This window comes from Scyliorhinus canicula, chromosome 13 (genome assembly GCF_902713615.1).
Source record: "Scyliorhinus canicula chromosome 13, sScyCan1.1, whole genome shotgun sequence".
In the NCBI taxonomy this organism is placed as follows: domain Eukaryota; kingdom Metazoa; phylum Chordata; class Chondrichthyes; order Carcharhiniformes; family Scyliorhinidae; genus Scyliorhinus; species Scyliorhinus canicula.
The window spans coordinates 66,902,466-66,926,668 of record NC_052158.1 but is presented as its reverse complement, the minus strand read 5'-3'; the positions used below and the strand labels follow the sequence as shown (position 1 = coordinate 66,926,668).

The 24,203-nt window shown below is 44.7% G+C and overlaps 1 protein-coding gene across 4 annotated transcripts in view; it reads right to left on the bottom strand.

The window, feature by feature from the left end:
* The window catches only part of sept2 (septin 2), a 109,168-nt gene that overhangs the window by 1,771 nt on the left and 83,194 nt on the right, over positions 1-24,203 (bottom strand). Inside the window, exons 8-12 of one of the 4 annotated variants that reach the window (XR_005462768.1) lie at positions 10,199-10,300; positions 8,863-9,008; positions 7,308-7,430; positions 5,406-5,424; positions 491-548 (exon numbers count right to left, since the gene is read on the bottom strand). Coding sequence is in view for 3 of the 4 variants with exons in the window: in XM_038815127.1 (XP_038671055.1) it covers positions 491-548; positions 7,308-7,430; positions 8,863-9,008; positions 10,199-10,300 (429 nt within the window). In the remaining variant the exon portion in view is untranslated. Of the gene's footprint in view, positions 1-490; positions 549-611; positions 642-5,405; positions 5,425-7,307; positions 7,431-8,862; positions 9,009-10,198; positions 10,301-24,203 lie in introns of those variants that run through there. The other 3 variants (XM_038815129.1, XM_038815127.1, XM_038815128.1) reach the window with 3 other exon arrangements.

Sequence of the window (24,203 nt, the reverse complement as noted above, 5' to 3'; positions counted from 1 at the left end):
TTTTGGCCATTGAAGCAACTACCATAGAAACAGACACAAACATTGCAGAGCCACAGAAAGTCACTACTTCAAACTGAGGGAATTTATCAAGTGCTGAGGCGACCATGGCCTAAAGGCACTCAAAACCTGATCACAAAACAGGAGAAGATTCACTAATAAACAGACTTTACACAATGTCAGGATAGTAATCCCAGTCCAAAGCAGAATTTCAGCAGTATTGTACATGTATCATATAATGAACCAGGCTGTCTCAACCATGCCACAAGGGTCCAACCAAACACCACAAAACAACAGTGCAAGGGTCAAGACTATGAGTCATATCCAAGTATCATATCTTGCAGCAGATTATACATAAAATCTGTGTGGAAGGTGGGCCAGAAGTGTGTATCGCTGTTATATAAACCAAGCCCCCTTTGATCAAATCAGGTGAGTGAGAAAAAGATGTGTTAAAAAGGGCACTGGGCATTTCCAGCGTCCCCCTAACTCTTACCTCAGCTTCCTTCTCCAACAGAATCTGATCCTTATCTTGAGGATGTTCTTCTCCTTTCCTGGAGATAGGACAGTATTAGATACACAAAAGCACTGATCCATTCCAAATCATGCACCTTGCCTCATGTGGATCACTATCAAGTACCCGACAGCTAGAATAAACAAGTTGAATTTAACCAGACCCATCAAATCATTTGCAAATTGCTGTCTAGAATTAAATATCTTTCCTATGGCAATTGTAACATTACTAATTTTGTTCTCACATTGTTCCTTTTAGAAAAATCTTGGGCCTGGTATCACTCGCCAAATTTTGTTAATTTTGATGTCTGCCAGAGTCAGCCTGTAGTATCATCAGATAGGTACCAAAAATAGTGGCAAAATCATTCAGAAAAAATGTACCACTAGAAGCAAACCAGAAGACTCTCACTGGTGCAGAAACCATTCCTGCAACAAAGTTTAGTATTTGGATTAATTTTTATTCAATTAGATATCTGCAGTTTTCCAACGGCAATTCATTGTCCTCAAAAGATTCGTATTTTCCAAGGTCACTGTGGACAATGTCACAACAATTTGAGGTAAACACCAAGAAATGGTGCAGCAGCTCCTGTTCTGAGGCAATTCAGTCTTCTCACCTCCCCATACCATTTAATTTAACCCAATAGTGAGAAGTTGCTGACTTCGGTGTTCCCAACAAATGATCCTCAAAAGAAGGTAGCGCAATGTTCACTTAATGTAATAAGATGCACCAATTCATGCTTTAATCTCAACCACTCAAGACTGGATTCAGAATCATTTCACTTCAGACTCCTTAATATCTTCAACTTATCCCATCTTGGGCAAAGCCAGACTTAACTTCCCCGAGCAACATTCAAACTCAGGCAATGCATCAAAAAGTTACTTTTAACCAGTGTCTGGAATCTGCTCTCGATATTAGTAATGGTAGCATGAATGTGATTCAAGATATTCCCCACTATTATGCTTCATTCAGCATCAAATTGTAATGGTCACAAGCTGGATGAAACCAATTTTATTCCGAAGAGTATTAGAATACTGTTAGAACTTAGTTTTAACAGCACATTGCACTCGGGAACATCTTATGACAAGAGTTAGCTGTGACAGTGTGAGAGATTACCATTTGAATGGAACCAACAAAACATGGCTGACATCAGAACAACCTATTCACAGAATTGTTCTCTGCTAAACATTTTGTACTGAAATACCAGGCCCAATGTTAATATAATGCTCATCATTGCATCTGAGGAGATATCCTTCCTTCAAATCAAACATGTTCAATACCTCCAACCCATCTATCAAATGATGGAAGGTCATGAATCATGGTAATACAATTTTTAAAACAAGGTGTAAATTAATATTCAAGAATGTGGGAAAAGGGAAAAAATTAACATATAAAAGGAAAGAGGAAAATGGTCAGAAGGATAAGTGAACTGGAAGAAAATGGAGATCTAATCCTGTTCGGGTAAGCTTCCCATTTCAGATAAATGGTGTTAAATTCAGTCCCTCACCCAAGCATTTTCTTTAACACGAGATGATTATAGCATGTTAAAAATGTATAGCTGTAAAATTTAAAGGAAGCATTTCAAATCATAACCATCCTTCTGTGTCATCCCTCAAATACAAGCAAAAGCAGAGCAAAAGAAAATGAAACCAAAGCAAGGTTGCAGCAGAATTACATTTTCCTGCAAAGCTAGATTAGATGCATGGAGGAGCTCACACTACCTTTCTATTTGTTAATGAAGCATACAAACAATCCTTAAACAGATTGCTTTACGGCTTTGTTTGTAGGGCACAGAACCGGTCGTGGGCAGTCTATAGCAGTACCACCACCATTCAGTTTGGGTTATTTTGGGGTAAAGGAAATCACCCAACAGGAAAATGAGGGTTCGACTGTCTGGTTCTGTGGAGCCAAAATCGATGTCGGCACAGGCAAATTGGATCAAATGGCCTTCTTATGCTTAGTTTGCTTTGTCTCCTTTGAAGTTTGTGAAATTGTGCAGTAATAGAACATAGAACAATACAGCGCAGTACAGGCCCTTCGGCCCACGATGTTGCACCGACATGGGAAGTCAAAAACTAAAGGCCATCTAACCTACACTATGCCATTATCAAGCATATGCTTATCCAATAAACTTTTAAATGCCCTCAATGTTGGCGAGTTCACTACTGTTGCAGGTAGGGCATTCCACGGCCTCACCACACTTTGCGTAAAAACCCTACCTCTGACCTCTGTCCTATATCTATTACCCCTCAATTTAAGGCTATGTCCCCTCGTGCTAGCACCTCCATCCGCGGGAGAAGGCTCTCGCTGTCCACCCTATCTAACCCTCTGATCATTTTGTATGCCTCTATTAAGTCACCTCTTAACCTTCTTCTCTCTAACGAAAACAACCTCAAGTCCATCAGCCTTTCCTCATAAGATTTTCCCTCCATACCAGGCAACATCCTGGTAAATCTCCTCTGCACCCGTTCCAAAGCTTCCACGTCCTTCCTATAATGAGGCGACCAGAACTGTACGCAATACTCCAAATGCGGCCGTACCAGAGTTTTGTACAGCTGCAACATGACCTCATGGCTCCGGAACTCAATCCCTCTACCAATAAAGGCCAACACACCATAGGCCTTCTTCACAACCCTATCAACCTGGGTGGCAACTTTCAGGGATTTATGTACATGGACACCGAGATCCCTCTGCTCAGCCACACTGCCAAGAATTTTACCATTAGCCAAATATTCCGCATTCCTGTTATTCTTTCCAAAGTGAATCACCTCACACTTCTCTACATTAAACTCCATTTGCCACCTCTCAGCCCAGCTCTGCAGCTTATCTATGTCCCTCTGTAGCCTGCAACATCCATCCACACTGTCTACAACTCCGCCGACTTTAGTGTCGTCTGCAAATTTACTCACCCAACCTTCTGTGCCCTCCTCTAGGTCATTTATAAAAATGACAAACAGCAACGGCCCCAGAACAGATCCTTGTGTTACGCCACTCTTAACTGAACTCCATTCTGAACATTTGCCATCAACCACCACCCTCTGTCTTCTTTCAACTAGCCAATTTCTGATCCACATCTCTAAATCACCCTCAATCCCCAGCCTCTGTATTTTCTGCAATAGCCGACCGTGGGGAACCTTATCAAACGCTTTACTGAAATCCATATACACCACATCAACTGCTCTACCCTCGTCTACCTGTTCAGTCACCTTCTCAAAGAACTCGATAAGGTTTGTGAGGCATGACCTACCCTTCACAAAACCATGCTGACTATCCCTAATCATATTATTCCTATCTAGATGATTATAAATCGTATCTCTTATAATCCTCTCCAAGACTTTACCCACAACAGACGTGAGGCTCACCGGCCTATAGTTACCGGGGTTATCTCTACTCCCCTTCTTGAACAAAGGGACCACATTTGCTACCCTCCAGTCCTCTGGCACTATTCCTGTAGCCAATGATGACATAAAAATCAAAGCCAAAGGCTCAGCAATCTCTTCCCTGGCTTCCCAGAGAATCCTAGGATAAATCCCATCAGGCCCCGGGGACTTATCTATTTTCACCTTGTCCAGAATTGCCAACACTTCTTCCCTACGCACCTCAATGCCATCTATTCTAATAGCCTGGGTCTCAGCATTCTCCTCCACAACATTATCTTTTTCCTGAGTGAATACTGACGAAAAGTATTCATTTAGTATCTCGCTTATCTCCTCAGCCTCCACACACAACTTCCCACCACTGTCCTTGACTGGCCCTACTCTTACCCTAGTCATTCTTTTATTCCTGACATACCTATAGAAAGCTTTTGGGTTTTCTTTGGTCCTACCTGCCAAAGACTTCTCATGTCCCCTCCTTGCTCGTCTTAGCTCTCTCTTTAGATCCTCCCTCGCTTCCTTGTAACTATCAAGCGCCCCAACTGAAACTTCACGCCTCATCTTCACATAGGCCTCCTTCTTCCTCTTAACAAGACATTCCGCTTCTTTGGTAAACCACGGTTCCCTGGTAATGGTTTAAACTTTTCCTAATCTTTCTAACCACACACACATATTCAACGCATTTCAGTTATAACCATTTAAGAAATGCTCTATTCTGCTTAACAGTCAGAACCCAACTTGTTTTGATGAATCATCTACACTACATTGCAACAAATCAATCTTTCTACCTATGGCAGAGAATGTGCCCAAACACACAAATACATGCAGCTAAGAAAGCTTTGGAAGCCAGTTTAGAACTTGCAGCCAAAGCTCATATGGCTTTTTTTTTTTTTAAAAGCAGGACACCAAATAGTAAAAAAAAGCAGCAACGTGCTGATTTGACAATTGAATTGATGTGGGAAAATAAGGCCGAAACAACATGTTGCAAATGTTAGTGCTACTTATGTAACTGACACTACAGCTTTTATAAAGGCTCATACAAAACATTTTCTACAGTGACCTTCTTAGGACGCAGGGATAATGTGCAGAATAAACAGCACACAAGTTATTAATAATGAGGGTGAAGCAGTTAACCAATTGTGTGCAGGTGCCCGGTTCCTTTGGTAGCCCAATTAGAATGGGGGAATTTTTCTTTTGAAACCACAAACCAATGACTTTCAGCCAAATAACCATCGCAAAACAGTTGCAACTTCATGGCAAAATGGCAGTGGTCAGCGCTGGATGGACAGCTGCCATTCTGAGAGCGTCACTGTGCAACCTTGTTACCATATTGCATGTGGTCTGTTACACTGTAGTTACACTTGTCTGTGTCCCTGGAAACAAAGTGGTACAAGCATGTTCTGTATTGGCAGTGGGTGCATGTTTCAAATGTAGCGTGTTGGGACATACTTTGAGCTCAGTGCAATCTTAAAAATACTTCTACCCAATCAGCATAAGAGGCATCACGGCTTAATTAATCCATATACCTTCTTTTCAGGAACTGTGCTGCTCAAGATGGGAAAAGGATAGATATTAAAACATTATCCTTTTGAAAAAAAAAAATAATCGAAAATCTTAAATTTCAAACATTTCTGAAAGGAAATACTAAATCTAGCTTCATGGACACCAAGAAGGTACAAGATCCAACTCATGTAGCGTAGCACAGAATCAAATCAATTTCTTTAACTTGTTCCATTGGCTCCCACTTCTGGTACAATATTGGAGCACCGATTTCATAAAAAAGGATAGTCAGAAACAGATCAAAAGTACCTCAACTCCTCACCAATTTGTTGCTGCATACCACACCTTTCCCCAGTGTGTCACACACTAAGCAACTCAAGACACAGCAGACTCAACTATTGGTACGAGTCACTCTGTCTTTCAGAACATGAGACCGTGTATTCTCATTAATGGGCTTTTACATTGAGCACAGACCCACTGGCCGAGAACTATCTTGAGTGGACACAAGGTAAGATGCTAAACATGCCAACGGGATGTGTGGGAAGTTTTAAAATGGAGTGTGGGAAGGTTCTCTTTCTGTTCCCCAAAAGTAATTTGTTTTTCTGCAGGGGAGGGATTATAATTATAAATATATTAATGAAATTTAATGTAGAGCTGATGGCATGGAATTGAATAATTTCATGAGTGTAAAACCACACTGTACTGTCCTGACACAGGAAACACTGCAACAAGGTTCAACACCGCAAAGACTTCATAATCTTTCGAAAGGCCTTCCTTCGTTGCCAGAACTTAAAATAGTTTCAGTGGAGCTACTGCAGGCTGGCAAGTTCATCCAGCCAATCACTCCTGCATTGTCTGGCAGTGGCTGCAAATTCGAATAGGAATAAGTTTCCCACTCAAGTTCCTGCAGGAGGAAGGCAAGCAATAATAAGAGCCTATTTTCTGGATGATGAAACTTGGGTGAACTTATGGTCAAGAATTATTCCAAAGCCATACACTAGTTTCTATGGAAATCAGGGAATGGCTTGGGATTCTCTTTTTCTGGACAGAGTTTACAAATAGCACAATAGTTTACATTTTAATGTGCTACCAGTGGTCTGATGTGGAGACATTTTTAAACCATCCATATTAGGGCCATTAGCAGACCACTAGCCCATACCCAGTTTAAAATTAAGAAGTTGAACTGGTAAGGGTTGCAAGAAGGATAATTTGTTCTCAGTTCCCTCTTCTAGGACGATCAGATGGCTTCAAGGAACAGCTCACCAGTGTGAGAAGAGCAATCTTACTTTCTAGTAGTTGAAGTGCCATGTTTGAGCTCCAAGACGACTGGTTAATGATTACATTAATTTAGTCCATTCTGGGCTAAAAATATATAAGCAGCAACATTAAAAGAGGAAAACACAATGGTCAGCTTTATCTACAACCCTTCCCATCTAGGAGAAGTCAGATAGCTTGGAATTGGGGAATTTGATGAATGGGATTCTAGACCAATTGCATTCCCTCTCCTCAGGAACAGCTGGTGGGTGTGTCCAGAACCAGGGGTCACAGTCTGAGGATTCAGGGTAAACCATTTCAGACAGAGATGAGGAGACATTTCTTCACCCAAAGAGAGATGAGCCTGTGGAATTCATTACCACAGGAAGTAGTTGATGCTAAAACATTGAATATATTCAAGAGGCGGCTATATATAGCACTTGGGGAGAATGGAATCAAAGGCTATGGGGAAAAAAATCAGGATTAGGCTATTGAGTTGGATGATCAGCCACGATTGTGATAAATGGCGGAGCAGGCTCGAAGGGCCAAAAGGCCTCCTCCTACCTATGTATCATCCCTTCACACAGTGGGTGCAGGGTGTGGTATACCAGAAACTTCTGTTCAAGTGGTTTTCAGAGGACGAGAAGGTAAAGAGATAGATGACAGATACGTACGAAGGAGACAGAGGGAGAACGTAACCATGTGAAGACAACCTGCCGCCCCGTTTGAGACGCTCCGAACGGAAATTTTCATAGTGAAGATCCTGGGTCACCTCCTGCAGATCCTGCATGTGTGTACTAGAGGATTGAAAGAAAATGGGGCACATTAGAATTATTTTTTTGGGAACAAGCTGCATAATGCAGCTAATTAATCTTCCTCAAACTGAGCAGGACCAAATATAAAATCCAACAGCAGTCCACGTCAGTCAATATTTACATGTTCAACACCATATTGATCAGTGCTTAAAGTACAACCAGTCTAGAAATAGTAAAAGATTCCATCAAAACAACCCTAACAATGAGCAGTTCTAAGAATCATCAAACTTGATGCCAAACAAATGCACACCTTGAACCCAGATGAAGCTTTGATACGCTCCCAGCTGAAGGGTTAGATGCTCAGGGTAAATGCGACGCTTGTGGTATTAAGCCAAACAGCAACCATGTTCAATCGTAGATCTACAGTTAGTTGACCTTAACCAAGACGATAGTAAAAGTACAATAACTGGTCTCCTTTTCTGGATCACTACCCCTCAAACTTCCACCAAGCAACTACAGGAGCAGACTTGTTCTGGGTCTGTAAGTTAATTAACCCACCAATACTCAAATACCCAAAGAATTGGACAAAGCATCGAAGGACTGCAAGAGATGAGCAAAACTATACCACAGCATGAATCAGTTCCACAGAGAGGGAGGGAGGAGGGCCGGGGGGGGGGGGGAGGAGTTCTGAAGGAGAGAAAAAAACCCCTAAAAAGAACACTCATTTTTCTCCAAATGTTTATGCACAATGTTTTTGTACAAACATTCCAAACTGACCTTATACCAGTCAGTTCATGTGTTATCAGCCTTCCATGGGATATGGGCACAGGTGGCAATGCCAGAATTTGCTGCCCATCCCCAACTGCCCTCGAGAAGGTGGTGGTAGCCACCTACTTAAGCAGTTTCAGTCTTTCAGAAGGGGACAGTAAACCTGATGGACAGTCTTCCCGCTATAAACTTAAAGTGCCCAGTACTCTTTTTTTTCCAATTAAGGGGCAATTTAGTGTGGCCAATCCACCTAACCTGCGCGTCTTTTGGATTGTGGTTGCGAGACCCCACCCCTGAGAATGTGCAAACTCCACACGGACAGTGGCCCAGGGCCTGGATCAAACCTGGGTCTTCGGTGCCGTGAGGCAGCAGTGCTAACTACTGCGCCACCATGCAGCCCTGCTGAGTGGACAGTTAAGAATCAACCACATCACTGTGGGTTTGGAATCACATGTAGGCCAGACCAGAAGGTTTTCTTCCTTACAGGACAGGTTTTTAAATCATGCCCATGATAGTTTCATGGTCAGTATTACTAAGACTAGCTTTCAATTCCAGATTTCATTAATTAGAGGCGGTGGCTTGAACCAGTGTCACTAGAGCGTTAGCCTAGTCCACCAACATTACCAAGACACCACTATCTGTCTGAAAGCTGCATTGTGGGGTGCATGGATCAACACGTAATGACATGTACAGCCAGGGCACTTACATTAACATGGTCCTCAGCTTCAGGAAGTCATTGTGCTCTGGATTCTCCACTTCCACCACTCCCCATGGATACAGACGCCCTCGGACCTTTTTACCTTTTGCCTCAATCAACTGATTCGATCCAACAACACCAAAAGGGATACTGGTCTGTATTCACAAGAGGGAACAACATTGCAAATGTTTCAAAACTGACCCACCTGAAAAATCAACTTCCCCCAAGGCAATGCTGCCAGGTGCCAGATGCACATTTGACCAAAAGCTTTATAGAGAGTTGTGGCATCGAGTGAGAACATGGATACATAATCAATCCTCAAGGTCAGGCATAACCTTATACATCTGCTGATGGAGAGACTGGATGTGCATGCCTGAGAGATTATTTACTCACAGGTGAATCAAACATCTCAATAGACACCAAAACAAATGTTTATCTGCGTTCCCACCATTGTACCTCTTCCATGACCCCAGTGTTTATTTTACAAACTATACTTTGTGTGCAAGGTTAAAGTGGTGCATAGGGCGAACTTGACCAGGGCACCTATCAGTGGGTTCTTCCCGGATGTAGAGGATAGCATTGTTCAAGAATGCCCAGTGCTGGTGATCTTTGGAGTGGCGGATTTGCTGGAGCGGCAGGAGAGGAGAGGAGCCAGGTCTTGTTTGGATGAGGGCACCGGTGCCACACAAGGCATCGGCATGGCCGAGAGGTGTGTCGAATTTCTAGTATTCGGGAAAAATTAAGTGTGCCATTAGGGGATCGGAGGAGGGGTTCTATGCTAGGTGGATGCCATACATTGCCTTCTTTAAGGAGCTGGCTGTCCTCAGCAAATTATTTTTTTTGGGGGGGGGGGTATAAAGTTGTATAATTTTACTGGATTATTCTGTTATAATTAACATTTTTTGAATAAAAATATGTATGAAAAAAGTAAGTGACGCTCCCAGGATTTCACTCTGCTCCAGACTTGATCCTGGCCTGGATTTACAGTTTATACTTCAGCACCACTGCAAATCAACACTGTATTGGCCGAGTCTAATGGAATGCAGCCTTAGAGAACTAAGGGATTAATGTATTGTCAGCATCAAACAGTTTACAATGACAGGAGTAAACAAATTCAAGTATGATCCAAACAAGAGTCATATACAAAAAAAAGAATTCTCAGGTAGAGAGATGTGCCCTGGTGCTACTTTTCCCATTTGGACCACAGCCCATTCATTTTCAGGTGAAGGTTGAACAAATAATTATGGCAATAAGTTTCCAAAACATATCCAATGCAACAGTTAAAGACCCTGCAGTTACTCATCAATCACAACTCATTTGAGATTTAATTTCTGCTGTTAAATACCTTAAGGACACGGGTTTGCTCCTTGAAATCCTCATCCTCATCAGATTCCGCATCTGGAAGGTGGTATATCCTAATACTGTGCTCCTCTATCTCATCAAGGATCTTAAAGAAATAACATGGTGAAATTAACAAAAAATTAATATAATTCAAATCGGATCACTGCCACATCTTAAAGAATTGAAATTTAATTAATTGCACAAGGATTGCGAGTTTCAAAAAATGGTTTCACCTACATATCATTGGGACCATAGGTAATGGCAAATGAATGCTTCAATTGCCTTTGTGGCCCTTCATAATGCTATTCCAGTTTCCTCAGTGCCCTTGCTCATTAATATGATGCCATCTACAAATTTAACAAACATACACGAGGGGCAATGCTGCAAACATAGGGACTGGACTTTAGACTGGAGAGTGCAGTATTTGTAGTTCTACTTCCCTTGGATTTCTCTGTACAGATGAGGTTATTCCTAAAATAGCTTCACACATGGGGTCTAGTCCGTTCCACAGCACAATAATGGAATATAAGGAAAATAAATGCGAATGGATTCCTTAGTCATCTTGTTTGCCTTCCAACAGCACATTTAGTGGAGAAAAATATCACAGGTATAAAACCTTTGTTAGGAGTGTTAGGAGGATTTGCGTGATTTGCTCTGTATTGAGGATGGTAAAGGAGGATTTGGGGATGGAGTCCCAAAGAGTAAGGCTGAGTTGGAAAAAAGTTCTGTGCTAGCACAGACAACCTGATTTTCTGTTGCATATTCTATGCTGTAAAAGACTACTATTGAGAATCAGGCCATGTAGGAGGCCAGAGAGGACACAAGTGGCAGGATTGCAATTAAAGAGTACAGGTTGGGAAAGCACTGGTGAAGTCAAGCCAAAGTCATGAATAGCAGTTTGTGAGACAGTGGAGTAGGTCATCCTGACAGCAAACTGAATATGGGATTTAAAGCTCCACTCCGCTCAGGGTTAAAACAGAATAGTGGAACTTGACAGCAGAGAGGGTTAACCTGAGTGAGCTTATGCAGGAATGGAGTTGAATCCAGAGTGTGGACTTTTCCCTTTGCAGAGGCTGAAAGTAATGGTTGGAGTCTGTCCAATATTCCGAGTTAGAAAATTTTACACATTTATGAGTTGATGTTAAACAGGCAGTCTGAGGACATATAATTATATTGAATTTACAGCAGAAAAACATTACAGCAGAGAAACAATCCACAGTCCAAACTGTTCTCGGATAGTATTTTTGAACTTCTTCCTATTTCATGAGTATTACATGAGTATATCTTTCAACTCCTTTCTTCCTCATTTACTTAGCTAGCTTCTCCTGAAGGCATCTATGCTATTCATCTCAAGGAATTCTTTTGATGGGAGCCCCACATTGGTGGGGAATAATGTGAAACAGTCATAGAGATATTGAAGCCGATTTGGTGTCTATTGTCCTCACCAGACCACAAGACGATGATATAGGAGCAGAAATGGCCATTGGGTCTTCTCTGCCATTCGATCATGGCTGATAGGTTCATCCTCCCCATAACCCCTGATCTCCTTATTAATCAAGAAATCCCCTTATTAATTAACACCAGATTTGCACTCGAGGTGCTGTTACCTACAGGACTGCAGAAAGAGCTGGAAGGTGGAATTAGACAGAATAGTTATTTCTTAGAACATAAAGATATGCAGGTTAGGTGAATTGGCCATGATAAATTGCCCCATAGTGTCCAAAAAGGTTAGGTAGGGTTACTGGGTCACAGGGATAGGGTGGACGCGTGGGCTTAAGTAGGATGCTCTTTCCAAGGGCCAGTGCAGACTTGATTAGCTGAATGGCCTCTTTCTGCACTGTAAAGTCTATGATTCTATAGAGTCGACTGCACCATTTAATACAATCAAGGCTGTTCACGTCATGGCCTTAACTCCACCGACCTGCCCGTTCTCCGTAACCATTCAACCCATTACTAATTAAAATTCTTGTCCAATTCCTCAAATTTACTCACTATCCCAGCATCCACCACACACTAGGGTAGTGATTTCCAGATTTACTCCCATTGGGAGAAGTAGTTTCGCCTCATCTGTTTTAATTTGCGACTCCTTATCCTGAGACTACAATCCCTTGTTCTAGAGTGCCCAACAAGAGGAAACATCTGCTCCACATCTATTTTATCCATACCTTTTATCATCTTCTATACCTTAATCTGATCGCCTCTCAGTCTTCTAAATACTAGAGTGTAGTCTTAAACTGTTCAATCTCTCCTCATAAGACAAACCCTCATCTCTGGAATTAAACTAGTGAACCTCCTCTGAACCGTCTCCGATGCCACTACATCTTTCATGGATGATAGAATTTTACAGTGAAGGTCATTCAGCCCATCGAATCTGCACTTGGAAAGAGCACCCTACTTTAGCCCACACCTCCATCCTATTCCCGTAACCCAGTAACACCAATTAACATTTTGGACACTTAAGGGCAATTTAGCAAGGCCAATCCACCTAACCCACACAGACATTGGGAGAATGTGCAGACTCCGCACAGTGACCCAAGCCTTGAATCGAACCTAGGACCCTTGGAGCTATAAAGCAACAGTGCTAACCACAGTGCTACCATGCCGCCCATCCAATCCACTTATGAATGCATACAAGTTTTTGCTATTCTTTGATATTTTGCGCTAGCTTTCTTTCGTAATTTGCCTCGACTCTTTATTACTTTTTCAGTAATCCGCTGTTGATGTTTGAAAGTTTCTCAATCTTCCAGCCTGTCACTGGTCTTTGTAACGTGGTATACCTTAGTTTTTGTCTTTACTTGTCCTTAACCTCCTTGATTAGCTGTGGAGATGTTTTACTCCTTTTACAGTCTTTTTTTTCCTCTCTTAAATATACTGTCCCAGAGGGCGGTATGTAGTTGAAGAAAAGATCTGGCCAGGATAATAAAAGAGAGCTGGAGGAGAATGTATTGGAGATATACTAGCCCCACTGGTACATATAGAATTCAAAGGGCGTTCCAATGAAGTGGGTCATGGAAACGACGCATGGTGACAGATGATATGGCAAACTATTGGATGATGCAGACGGATCAAGAATGATAAAAGGACCAAAGTTCCCAAAGGCAGATAGGGTATTAACTAGATGGATGATTGGATTGCAGAGATATAATTTTCTGTAGTTTGTTAGCTGCTAGTCTCAACCTCAACAATACAGAATTGCATTATCTCTGCAATATAGAAATAGGACATGTAATCTTTGCTGCTATGCATATCGTACAAGAACCGCCTCCCTCTCTAATTACCTCTCCTCACCCTGGCACATACCCCTCTATTTGTCTCCCTCCTGTTCTGCTATTTCCCATTACTGAGCCCCAAATTTAATAGGACGAGAACCAGCCAGGAATGACCCCATCCAAATAACACCTTCATAGTTTGAATTTTAAAAACATAACTCGTCAAACATGTCAATTATTACAGTAATCCAGTACACACAGCTCACTGAGGACCTCTGGTAACCATAGCTTGGTACTGCAGCATTTCAGAACCAAATGGATATGCAAAATATCTGGCCAAGTAGAATTGAAAAAAGGCATTTGTCAACACTGCTCATTTTTGTCCTACTTTGAAGATTGATATTTTCTTCTCACAAGTGCTTAATTATTTTGCAGTGCAGCAAAGATGGGCAGCACCGAAAAATGTATTCGGAAACCACACTGATCCAAGACATCAGGGGTGGGGTTCTCCGCCGGCGTGATTCACCAGGTCCAATAGGTTGCAGAATGATGCAGTAATAGGATTGCAACACTGGAGGTCACTAGTAGTTGGGTGTCTTGCAGCAAAGGCAGTCAACTAGAAAACTGGAGCTTCTGGAAGTGGCGCGAGTGGATAGTTCAGCATTTTAATTTGCTCCCACAGGACTTGCAACATTTTCTGATTCCGGTCATGTAGTTAGTTCCCAGAATTGCCTGACTGGAAATTTCAAGTCATCAGTTGATTTTAAACAGAAGAACGCAGCATATGCACAATTTACTTGAGAATAAGTCAGCAGCTAAATTAAAAGGGAATCAAAAATCTTTTGCAAACATAATCAGAAAAAGTTGAGTCAAAAGAAAGGCTGGGGGGGGGGGTGTCAATTTGGGACAAAGATGTAGAAGGCAGGCTTGGGGGGTACTAAATGAGTACTTTGAATCTGTTTTCATCAGAGAAGAGAATGCTGTCACTATAGCAGTAAAAGAAGCAGTAATGTGTTGGTTGGGTCAGACAAAAATATTTGCTTGGCCTGGATTTCAGGATGCATCTTGGGTCTGAGGAAAGTACGGGTGGAAGCTGCAGAGCTTCTGGTCTCCTACTCCTCCCAGGATATGGAGGGGTGCCAAAGGACTGTAAATTGTCAAACCTCTGGTAAAATGAAGGGGAGTGGAATAAACTCAGCAACTGCAGCCCAGTCAGCCCAATTTCTGTGCGATTACAATAATCCAAACCAAACTGGCACTTGTAAAAGCACGGGCTAAAAATGAACAACACTGATTCATTAAAGGCAAATCATGTTGGACTAGCTTCATTGCGTCCTTTGATGAAGTAACGGGTCATGGGAATGGTGTAGTCGGTTTTGTGTAAATGGATGTTCACAAGGTGTTCAACAAAGTGCCGTATAATAGATTTGTTAGCAAATTCAAGCCCATAAGATGGAGGGATAGTGGCAACATGAATACAAAATTGGCTCAGGGATTGAAATTGGTGAATGTTTCTTTACTAAATAGGAAATTAGAAAATGCTGTTCCTCACTGGTTGACATTGAATCTTTGATGGGCCGACTTGGATACACAGGACAGGAGTCGGTTAGCTCAGGTGGTTGGACAGTTGGTCCATGATATAGGGAAATACAACAACGCGGGTTCAATTTCCGCACAAGCGGAAGTTATTCATGAAGGCCTGACTTCTCAATCTTTCCCCTCACCTGATGTGTGGTGACCCACAGGTTAAATCACCACCAGTCAGCTCTCTCTCAAAAGGGGAGAGCAACCTATTGTCCTCTGGGACTGTGGAAACATTAAAAAATGTTTTGGTTTTTTTTTAAATACAGGGTATAATCTCAGTTTGCCGATACAATGAAAATCAGAAATGTAGTAAACAATTGTTTTAATATTAGGGACATTCAAGCGGCTATTGGATAGGTACATGGATTACGGTAGAATGCTGGGATGTAGATTGATTTGTTCTTAATCTAGGACAAAAGTTCGGCACAACATAGTGGGCCGAAGGGCCTGTTCTGTGCTGTATTTTCCATGTTCTATGTTCTTATCAAATCTTTTCTTCGTGTTGTCTGATCAGAGAACAATCCCAGCTTCTCCAATGTCTCATTCCTGGTATCACTCTGGGGGAGGTGACTCCATAATTAACTCCACCACCTCAAACAACAGGGGAGCCCAGCCTTGTGCGAAAGACACGGCTGAAGAATTTGCTACAATTTTCAGACAGGTGCTGAGTGGATGATCCATCACGGTCTCCTCTAGAGTTTCCCAGCATCATAGATGCCAGTCTTTAGCCAATTAAATTCATTCCATGGAATATCAAGAAACTGCTGAAGGCACTGGATACTGCAAAGGCTGTGTCTCCTGACAATATTCCGGCAATAGTACTGAAGACTTGTGCTCCAGAACTTGCCGCATTCCTAGCCAAGCTGTTCCAGCACAGCTATAACAGTAGCATCTATCCGGCAATGTGGAAAATTGCCCAAGTGTCCTAATCACAAGAAACAGAACAAAAATTAACCCATCCAACTACCAGCCCAGAAGGGGTCATCAAGTGCTATCAAGCGCCGTTTGCCAAGCAATAATCTGCTCACATACGCAGTTTGGGTTGAGTTCGGACATAGCCACCCGGCTCCTTACCTCATTACTGCCGGATTCAAACATGGAGAAAGGAGAAGTGTTTCTTACAGCAGGAAGGCAGGAGAAGATAGATTGAAGGTGATTGGCAAAGAACCAGAGGTGCCATGAGGAAATCACTTTCTCACATCAGGTTGCGATCGGATATATTCTGACTGAAAGGATCAGAGAACAATCCCAGCTGGAAGTAGAGAACTAATAGGCCAAGAGCAGGAGACTAGTTGGATAGGCTCGACCAAAGAGATGGGACAGTGGTCCAGATGCACTCTTCCTGTCAGAACACGTTCATATGAAAATGTCTGGTTTTATCATCTTTGGCTTAATTAAACACAGGTGTGCCCGACGTAAATGAAGAGTGTGAGAAATGAAACACGAAAAGTTATACACGAGCACTGGAGTCAGGAGGTGGGTGCTGACATTTAAATAGAGGCCTGTGATGTAACTCAGGTAAAGAAATTATTCAATAATTTTTTTTTTTAAAGTTCAGTTTCTGTTCTAACTTCATGCATCCAGAGAATCTCATCTTTAAAGTCACACAGTTTGAGAATACCTACCAAATCATAGAATGGCTACACAGCACAGAAGGATGCCATTCAGCCTGTCAAATTTGTGCCAGCTCTTTGCAACAGAAATTTAGCTAATCCTATTCCTCTGCTTTCCCTATAACCCCAAAGATTTTCCTTTACCTGTTAACATACTAACAAGGAGTAGGCCATTCAATCCCTCAAGCCTGTTCCACCATTCAAAGATCATGGCTGATCAGATAGCAATTTAAAATCTGCATCCTGCCTACCCCCGATTCAACGACAGTTTCTACCACGATTTCAGGACAGGAGTTCCAAAGATGGCCGACATCGTAGCCATGATTGCTGTCTCTCAGCACCAGGCACGTGGATTCAATACCAGCCTTGGGTAACTGTGTGTGTTCCCCGTTTCTGCGTGGTTCTCCTCCAGGTGCTCCAGTTTTCTTGCAGTCTGATGTAGGTAAGTGGGATTACAGGCTTAGGCGGGGTGGCCATTTGGCAGGTTGCCCTTTCGGCAGGTTGGTGCAGGCCAATGGGCCGAATGGCCACCACCTGCACTGTAGAGATTCTATGATTCTAAACCCTCTGAGCAAAAAAAGTCACCTTTTCTCAGTTTTAATAAGAAGAATCTTTATCAGTGTCACATGTAGGCTTACATTAACACTGCAAATTCCCCAGTCACCACACTCCGGCGCCTGTTCAGTTATACTGAGGGAGAATTCAGAATGTCCAATTCACCTAACAGCAAGTCTTTTGGGACTTGTGGGAGGAAACCAGAGCACCCGGAGGAAACCCACTCAAACACGAGGAGAATGTGCAGACTCCGCACAGACAGTAACCCAAGCCGTGAATCGACCCACATTCCTGGCGCTGTAAAACAACAGTACCAAGCACTGTGCTACCGTGCCTCCCAAATGGCGCCCTTATTTTCAAACACTACCTAGTTCTAGATTCTCTCACAAAAAGAAACATCCTCTCCTCGTCCATCTTGTCAATCTTGTATGATCAATGAAGTTAGGGGCAGCATGGTGGCACAGTGGTTAGCATTGCTGCCTCACAGCACTGAGGATCCAGGTTCGATCCTGGCACCGGCCATTGTCTCGGTGGAGTTTGCACATTCTCCCAGTGTCTGCGTGGGTTTCACCCCCACAATACAAAGATGTATTGATGGGTAGGTGAATTGGCCATGCTAAATTGCCCCTTAATTGGAAAACTATAGAATTGGGTACTCTGTTAATGAAGTCACCTCTTACTCTTTGAAATTCCAGCAAATACAAGCCTAGCCTGTCCATCCTTTCCTCATACAACTCACCCACTCCAGGTACAAGTCCAGTAAACCTTCTCTGAACTGCCTCTGAAGGAGACAGTGGACTGGTCCATATTTAATAATTCAGTGACCAACTTAAATGAGTATGCCACCACCGTCACAGACTTCATCAGAATGTGTGGACAACTGCGTACCGAAAACTATGGCTCAAATCACAAGACTGACTCCCTACTGAAGACGGCTGAGGTGTTCAAGTCAGGCTACCCTGACCTCTACAAGAAATCCAGGTACGCCCTCCGCAAAGCCATCCGAGATTCCAAGAGAGAATATCAGACCACGTTAGAGTCACAGACTAATGTTACAGACTCTCGGCGGTTGTGGCAAGGCCCAAACAACATAACGGGCTACAAAGTGAAGCCGAGCAGTATCTCCGGCAGCAGCACAGCTCTCCCCAATGAACTCAATGCATTCCTGCTCGGTTCGAGCAGGAGACCAATGATCCTCTGTAGAGTGTCCCAGCAGCCCATGACACACCCATACCCACCGTCATAGTTTCGGAGTCAGATCGGCCTTCCTGAAAGTGAACCCTTGGAAGGCGACGGGATCACTCAGAGCCTGCGCGGACCAGCTGGCTGATATGTTCATGGACATCTTTAACCTGTCCCTACTCCGTTCCAAAGTCCCCACCTGCTTCAAGAAGACCACCATCATACCGGTCCGAAAGTAGACAGCATCTCCCTGGCCCTACAGTCATCCCTAGAGCATCTTGACAAAAAGGACTCCTACATCAGACTTCTACTTATTGACTACAGCTCCGCCTTTAACACCATAATCCTAGCTAAGCTCATATCAAAGCTCCAAAACCTAGGACATGGGTCCTCACTCTACAACTGGATCCTCGATTTTCTGACCCACAGACCACAATCAGTAAGAATAAACAACACCTCCCCCACAATAGTCCTCAATACCAGGGCCCCGCAAGGCTGCAGATATTACAGATAATAATATCCGTCTCCGGGCGACCAGGGAAGCAAAGGCCAGAACGTCTGCCTCTTTCTCCTCCTGGATTGCCGGATCTTCCGACACCCCGAAAATCACCACGTCTGGGCTCGGTGCCACCCTTGTTTTTAACACCGTGGACATGACATCTGCAAACCCCTGCCAAAACCCCTACACTTTGGGCATGCCCAGAACATGTGAACATAGTTCGCTGGCCCTCCAGCACACCTTGCACACCTATCTTCTACACCAAAGAACCCACTCATCTGGGCCACGATCATGTCAGCCCGGTGAACAACCTTAAACTGTATCAGGCTGAGCCTGGCATATGTTGCGGACACGTTGACTCTACTCAATGCGTCCACCCTGAGACCATCCTCTATTTCGCCTCCCAGCTCCTCCTCCCACTTGCGCTTCAGCTCCTCCGGCTGCATCCCCTCTGACCCTGTAAGTTCCTTGTAGATGTCAGAAACCCTCCCTTGTCCCACCCACACTCTGGAAACTACCCTGTCCTGTATCTCCCTTGGTGGTAGGAGCGGGAAGGTTGAAACCTGCCTACGTAGGAAGTCCCGCACCTGCAGGTACCTAAATTCGTTTCCCCTCGCCAATCCAAATTTCTCCTCCAGCTCCCTCAGGTTAGGAAAGCTCCCGTCTATAAACATATCCCCCATTCTCTCAATCCCTGCTCTCTGCCATCTCCCAAACCCCCCCCCCATCCATCCTTCCCGAGACAAACCGGTGATTATTACCGATTGAAGACCACACCGATGCTCCCTCCACTCCCACGTGTCTCCTCCATTGCCCCCAAACTCTCAGGGCCACCACTCAGGGCTGGTGGAGTACCGTGCCGGCGGGAACGGCAGAGGCGCCGTTATCAACGCCCCCAAGCTGGTGCCCTTACATTAGGCCGCCTCCATACGCTCCCATGTCGACCCTCCCCCCACCACCCACTTCCTGATCATGGCTATATTCGCCACCCAATAGTAGTTACTGAAGTTTGGCAGCACCAGCCGGTCCTCTCCCCGGCTCTGCTCAAGCATCCCCTTTTTTTTTTCTTTTTTTTTACTCGCGGGGTCTTGCCCACCCATACAAACCCAGTGATCACTTTGTTGACTGGTTGTAGTAATCCACGGAAGGCAGGAGTTCCGTCACCACACCAATATTTATTTACAATAACGATATTACAGGAGCAGCTACAAACAGTGCTGCTAGCAGTCCAGTCATTTTAAGACAGGCTCACAAAGCCTACACAGGTGTTTATATGGGCCTCCTCAATGAGCTATCATTGAGGGAGCTCATACTCCAATTAGCCAACCAATAAAGCCAATTGGAGTTCATTACACCCCTCCCCCCCAAGGTCCGAGGAATTCCTGCCAGCTGGCATTCTTCCTGCTCCTCATGTCTGGGTCTGTCACCTGTGTCGTCCACCGGGTCGTTCTCCGAAGTGGTTGGGGTGTACCTTATAGGTGTCCGTCTTTTCCTTGACGACCTCCTTGGAAGTTGTTCTTCCTCCTCCTTGGGGGAGGAGTCGCGGCGGCCTCCTCAAACGTGTCCATCTCCAACTCTGACGACTAGATGACGGGGTCTGGAGAAATTGCTCGGGGCTGGGGTGTGGGTATCCTTTCCGTCTGGGCTATCCCAGCTTGAGGCGGTCCTGCATCGCCTGCCTCCAGGTGTTGTTCTGCTGCCCTTATTTGGTCTAGGTGTTTCTTCAGCACCTTACCTTTCGAAACCTCATAGGATATGGGCCCTGTTTGGGACTCTACCGTGCTTTTGACCCACGTTGGTCCATTCCCATAATTCTTGGCCCAAACCGGTGCCCCCACCTGGAAATGTCTCTGCTGCCGACTATTACCATGCCCCCTGCGTTGGGCCTCCTGTTGTTTCTCCACTTTCCCCGTTAAATTTGGGAAAAGGAGACTCAGCCTCGTTCGCAGTCGCCTTCCCATTAAGAGTTCAGCTGGCGGTATGCCCGTTGTGGAATGCGGTGTGGTCCTGTAATCAAACAGCCAGCGGGAGAGCTTTGTGTCCATTGACGCTGCGGCTGCTTCTCGAGTCCCGCTTTAAGTGTCTGGACCGCTCTCTCTGCCAGGCCGTTGATCGCTGGATGGTAAGCGGCCGTTTTGATGTGACGGACCCCGTTTTCCTTCAGGAATTTTCCAAATTCCCCACTTGTGAATGCCGTTCCGTTGTCCAATACCAATACCTCCGGAAGTCCATGTGTTGCAAACGAGGCCCTGAGCTTTTCAATTGTCGATGCTGTGCTTGCCGCATTTACCCGGTGGACGTCCGACCATTTGGAGTGGGCGTCCACTATCACCAAAAACATTGAGCCCATGAAAGGGCCGGCGTGGTCAATATGCAGGCGGGTCCACGGTCTGCCTGGCCATTCCCACAGGTGCAATGGCGCCGCTGGTGGCACTCTTTGCCCCTGTTGGCACTCCTGGCACCGACGTACCAAGGCTGCTATGTCTGTCTCCAAACCTGGCCACCAAACGTAGCTTCGAGCTAGCATCTTCATTTTAGACACCCCTGGGTGTCCGTGATGTAACTCGGTTAAGATTGCCTGACGGCCCTGAGCTGGGACTATTACCCGGGCTCCCCATAATAGGATACCGTCTTCTACGGTTATTTGGTCCCTTCTGCTCCAGTATGGGTGCATCTGGGGCTCCACTGGTCTTTCCAGTTCCCCTGTTAGCAGTAAATGCTTCATCTTGGCTAAAACTGGGTCTTTTTGCGTCCACAACCGAATATGTTGTGCGTCTACTGGTAGGGTGTCTAAAAAATTTAGAGTCATTACTGTCTCCTCTACTTTTAGTATTTGCGGTCGAGTGTCCGGGAGGGGAATTCTGCTCAAAGCATCTGCATTTGCTACTCGCGTTCCCAGTCACGTGGGGCCAGAAAAACACATTTTTCCCTTTTTAGCCGTACGCCTGCCTTTGCGAAACGCCTGAGCACTTCCTCCAGGTTCCTTAAGTGTTCCCTGTTTGTCCTACCAGTGATTAAGACATCGTCCAAATAAATCGGCACCTGCGGTAGTCCCTGCAGAATATTTTCCATCGTACGCTGGAATATAGCGCAGGCTGATGACACTCCAAAAGGTAGCCTAGTATAACGAAAAAGGCCCTTCAGGGTGTTGATCGTAGCGAACCTCTGGGAGTCCTGGTCCAGTTTTAACTTCAGGTAGGCGTGGCTCATGTCCAGTTTCGTGAACAAAAGCCCACCTGCCAATTTGGCATATAGGTAGTCTATTTTCGGGATTGGGTATTGGTCCAGCAATGCGTATTTATTTACCGTCTGTTTGAAATCTCCACAGAGACGTATCGAGCCGTCTGGCTTCAAAATTGGTACCACCGGCGCTGCCCATTCAGAGAACTATACTGACCTGATAATGCCGTCGCGCCGTAACCTTTCTATTTCGTCATCTACTTTCTTCCTTAATGCAAAAGATACCGGCCTGGCATTACAAAGTTTCGGAAGGGCCACGTGTAAAGTTGCTTTGGCGCCTATGATTTCCCCCAAACCTTCCTGGAAGACCTCCGGGTATTTTTGGAGTACTCCACTCAACTGCCCGCTTCCACTCTGGAAAAATTTCATCCAATCTAATTTTAGGTCTTTCAGCCAGTTTTGTCCAATTAAGGTCGGTCCGGAGCCCTCTACTATCATCAACGGTAATCTGAGCAATTGTTTCTCATATTCCATGGGTACATGAGTCGTACCTAGAACTTCCAGGGGTTCCCCCGTGTAGGTTTTAAGTTTCGTCAATGTTTTTGTTAGGGTTACTAGCTGGAGTCCATCTTTGATTTTTCTAAATGCTGCCACTCCCATTACGGATATGGCCACACCAGTGTCTATTTCCATTATTGTCGGCCGCCCGTTCACCCATGGGGTAATCTAAATGGGTTCTGCTTTCTTCGTTATAATATTATATAATTGTTCCCCTTCGGAGGAGGATGGGGCGTCTAGGTTGTGTACTTCCCTGCGTCCCCACCTGCTATTCCTCATTTGCCACCTCCTTCTAGGGTTTCTGTCGTTGTTACCCCACTCTGTCTGGTGCCAGAAACGGTCCTCCTCTGTTGGGGGAGCCTCAGCTGGTACTTCCCTCTGTCTCCAGTTAGTCCTGGCAGACTTGGGGGCAGTTCTGGGGTTTTCCTTTTTCCCTCTATTCCTCAGGTTTTTCTTGAGAGCGGCTATCTGGTAGCAGGACCCGTTGTGGTAGTCCCTCTCACAGGTATCTACCTCCATTGGCGTGACCTGTAGTTCCTGCGCCCCACTTGCCTTTTCTAGGGACAGTGCGAGCTGTAACACCTGCCTGCAGTCTAGCCCCGTTTCTGCCAACAGGCGTTTCTGTATTACGAGGTTGCTTATACCACACACTAACCGGTCCCGAAGCATTTCATTTAGCGTCGGGCCGAACTCACATTTTTCCGCCAGCCTTCTCAGACGGGTCAAGAAATGTGACTGACTCCCTGTCTTCCCGCTTCGCTGTGTAGAATCTGTACCTACGCAAAATGAGGGGTGGTTTTGGGTCGTAGTGCTCTTTCACCAATTCCATTAATTCTTGGAAAGTTTTCGTGTCCGGCACATCGGGATAAGTCAGACTACGTAGAATAGGGTAGAATAGTGTAGAGTAGAGTAGAGGGGAAGAATAGGTGGGTCTATTTGCGAGAGTGGTACTGTTATTTGCACTATGTTTTTTGTAATTGGTATCTGCACACTAATGCATATTGTTACTGTTTACAATGCCAAAAATACCTCAATAAAATTGTCTGTTTAAAAAAAAAAAGATGGTAGATGGAAGTGAATAGGAGGTATGCAGGGATGCAGATCCAGTGCTTTTGGATAGAAGGATGGAGCTACAGGCTAGTTTTAATCGGTTGTCCACAAGGCAGAGCACCAACTGAGGCAGTCAAGTGGAACAGTTTGAGTATGGGGAGAAGGCCATGCATGTTGGCAGGCCAACTTCGGAGAGAGGCAGCAGCAGGGTAAATTGTCCAGGTGCGGGATAAGACGGGGAAATTGGGGATGGGGGGGCTGGCGCTGCCCAACCTCTGTGGGTACTATTGGGCTGCCAACGCAGCGATGGTGCGTAAGTGGGTAATGGACGGGGAAGGGGCAGCATGGAAGAGGATGGAGATGGCGTCCTGTGTGGGCACGAGCCTGGAGGCGCTGGTAACGGCGCAGTTGCCGTTACCAGCGGGGGGGTGGCTCGGTGGGAGGGCGAATTGGGTACATGTGTTTGTTGGATGTGGCGGGTGTTATCTCTTTCCTTTTTGTTGTTTGCTTTTTTGTTTTGGTTTTTGTAGTTGCTTTCGTAGTTGGGTGGTTGTTGTTCTTGGGTTTTTACCATGGTTG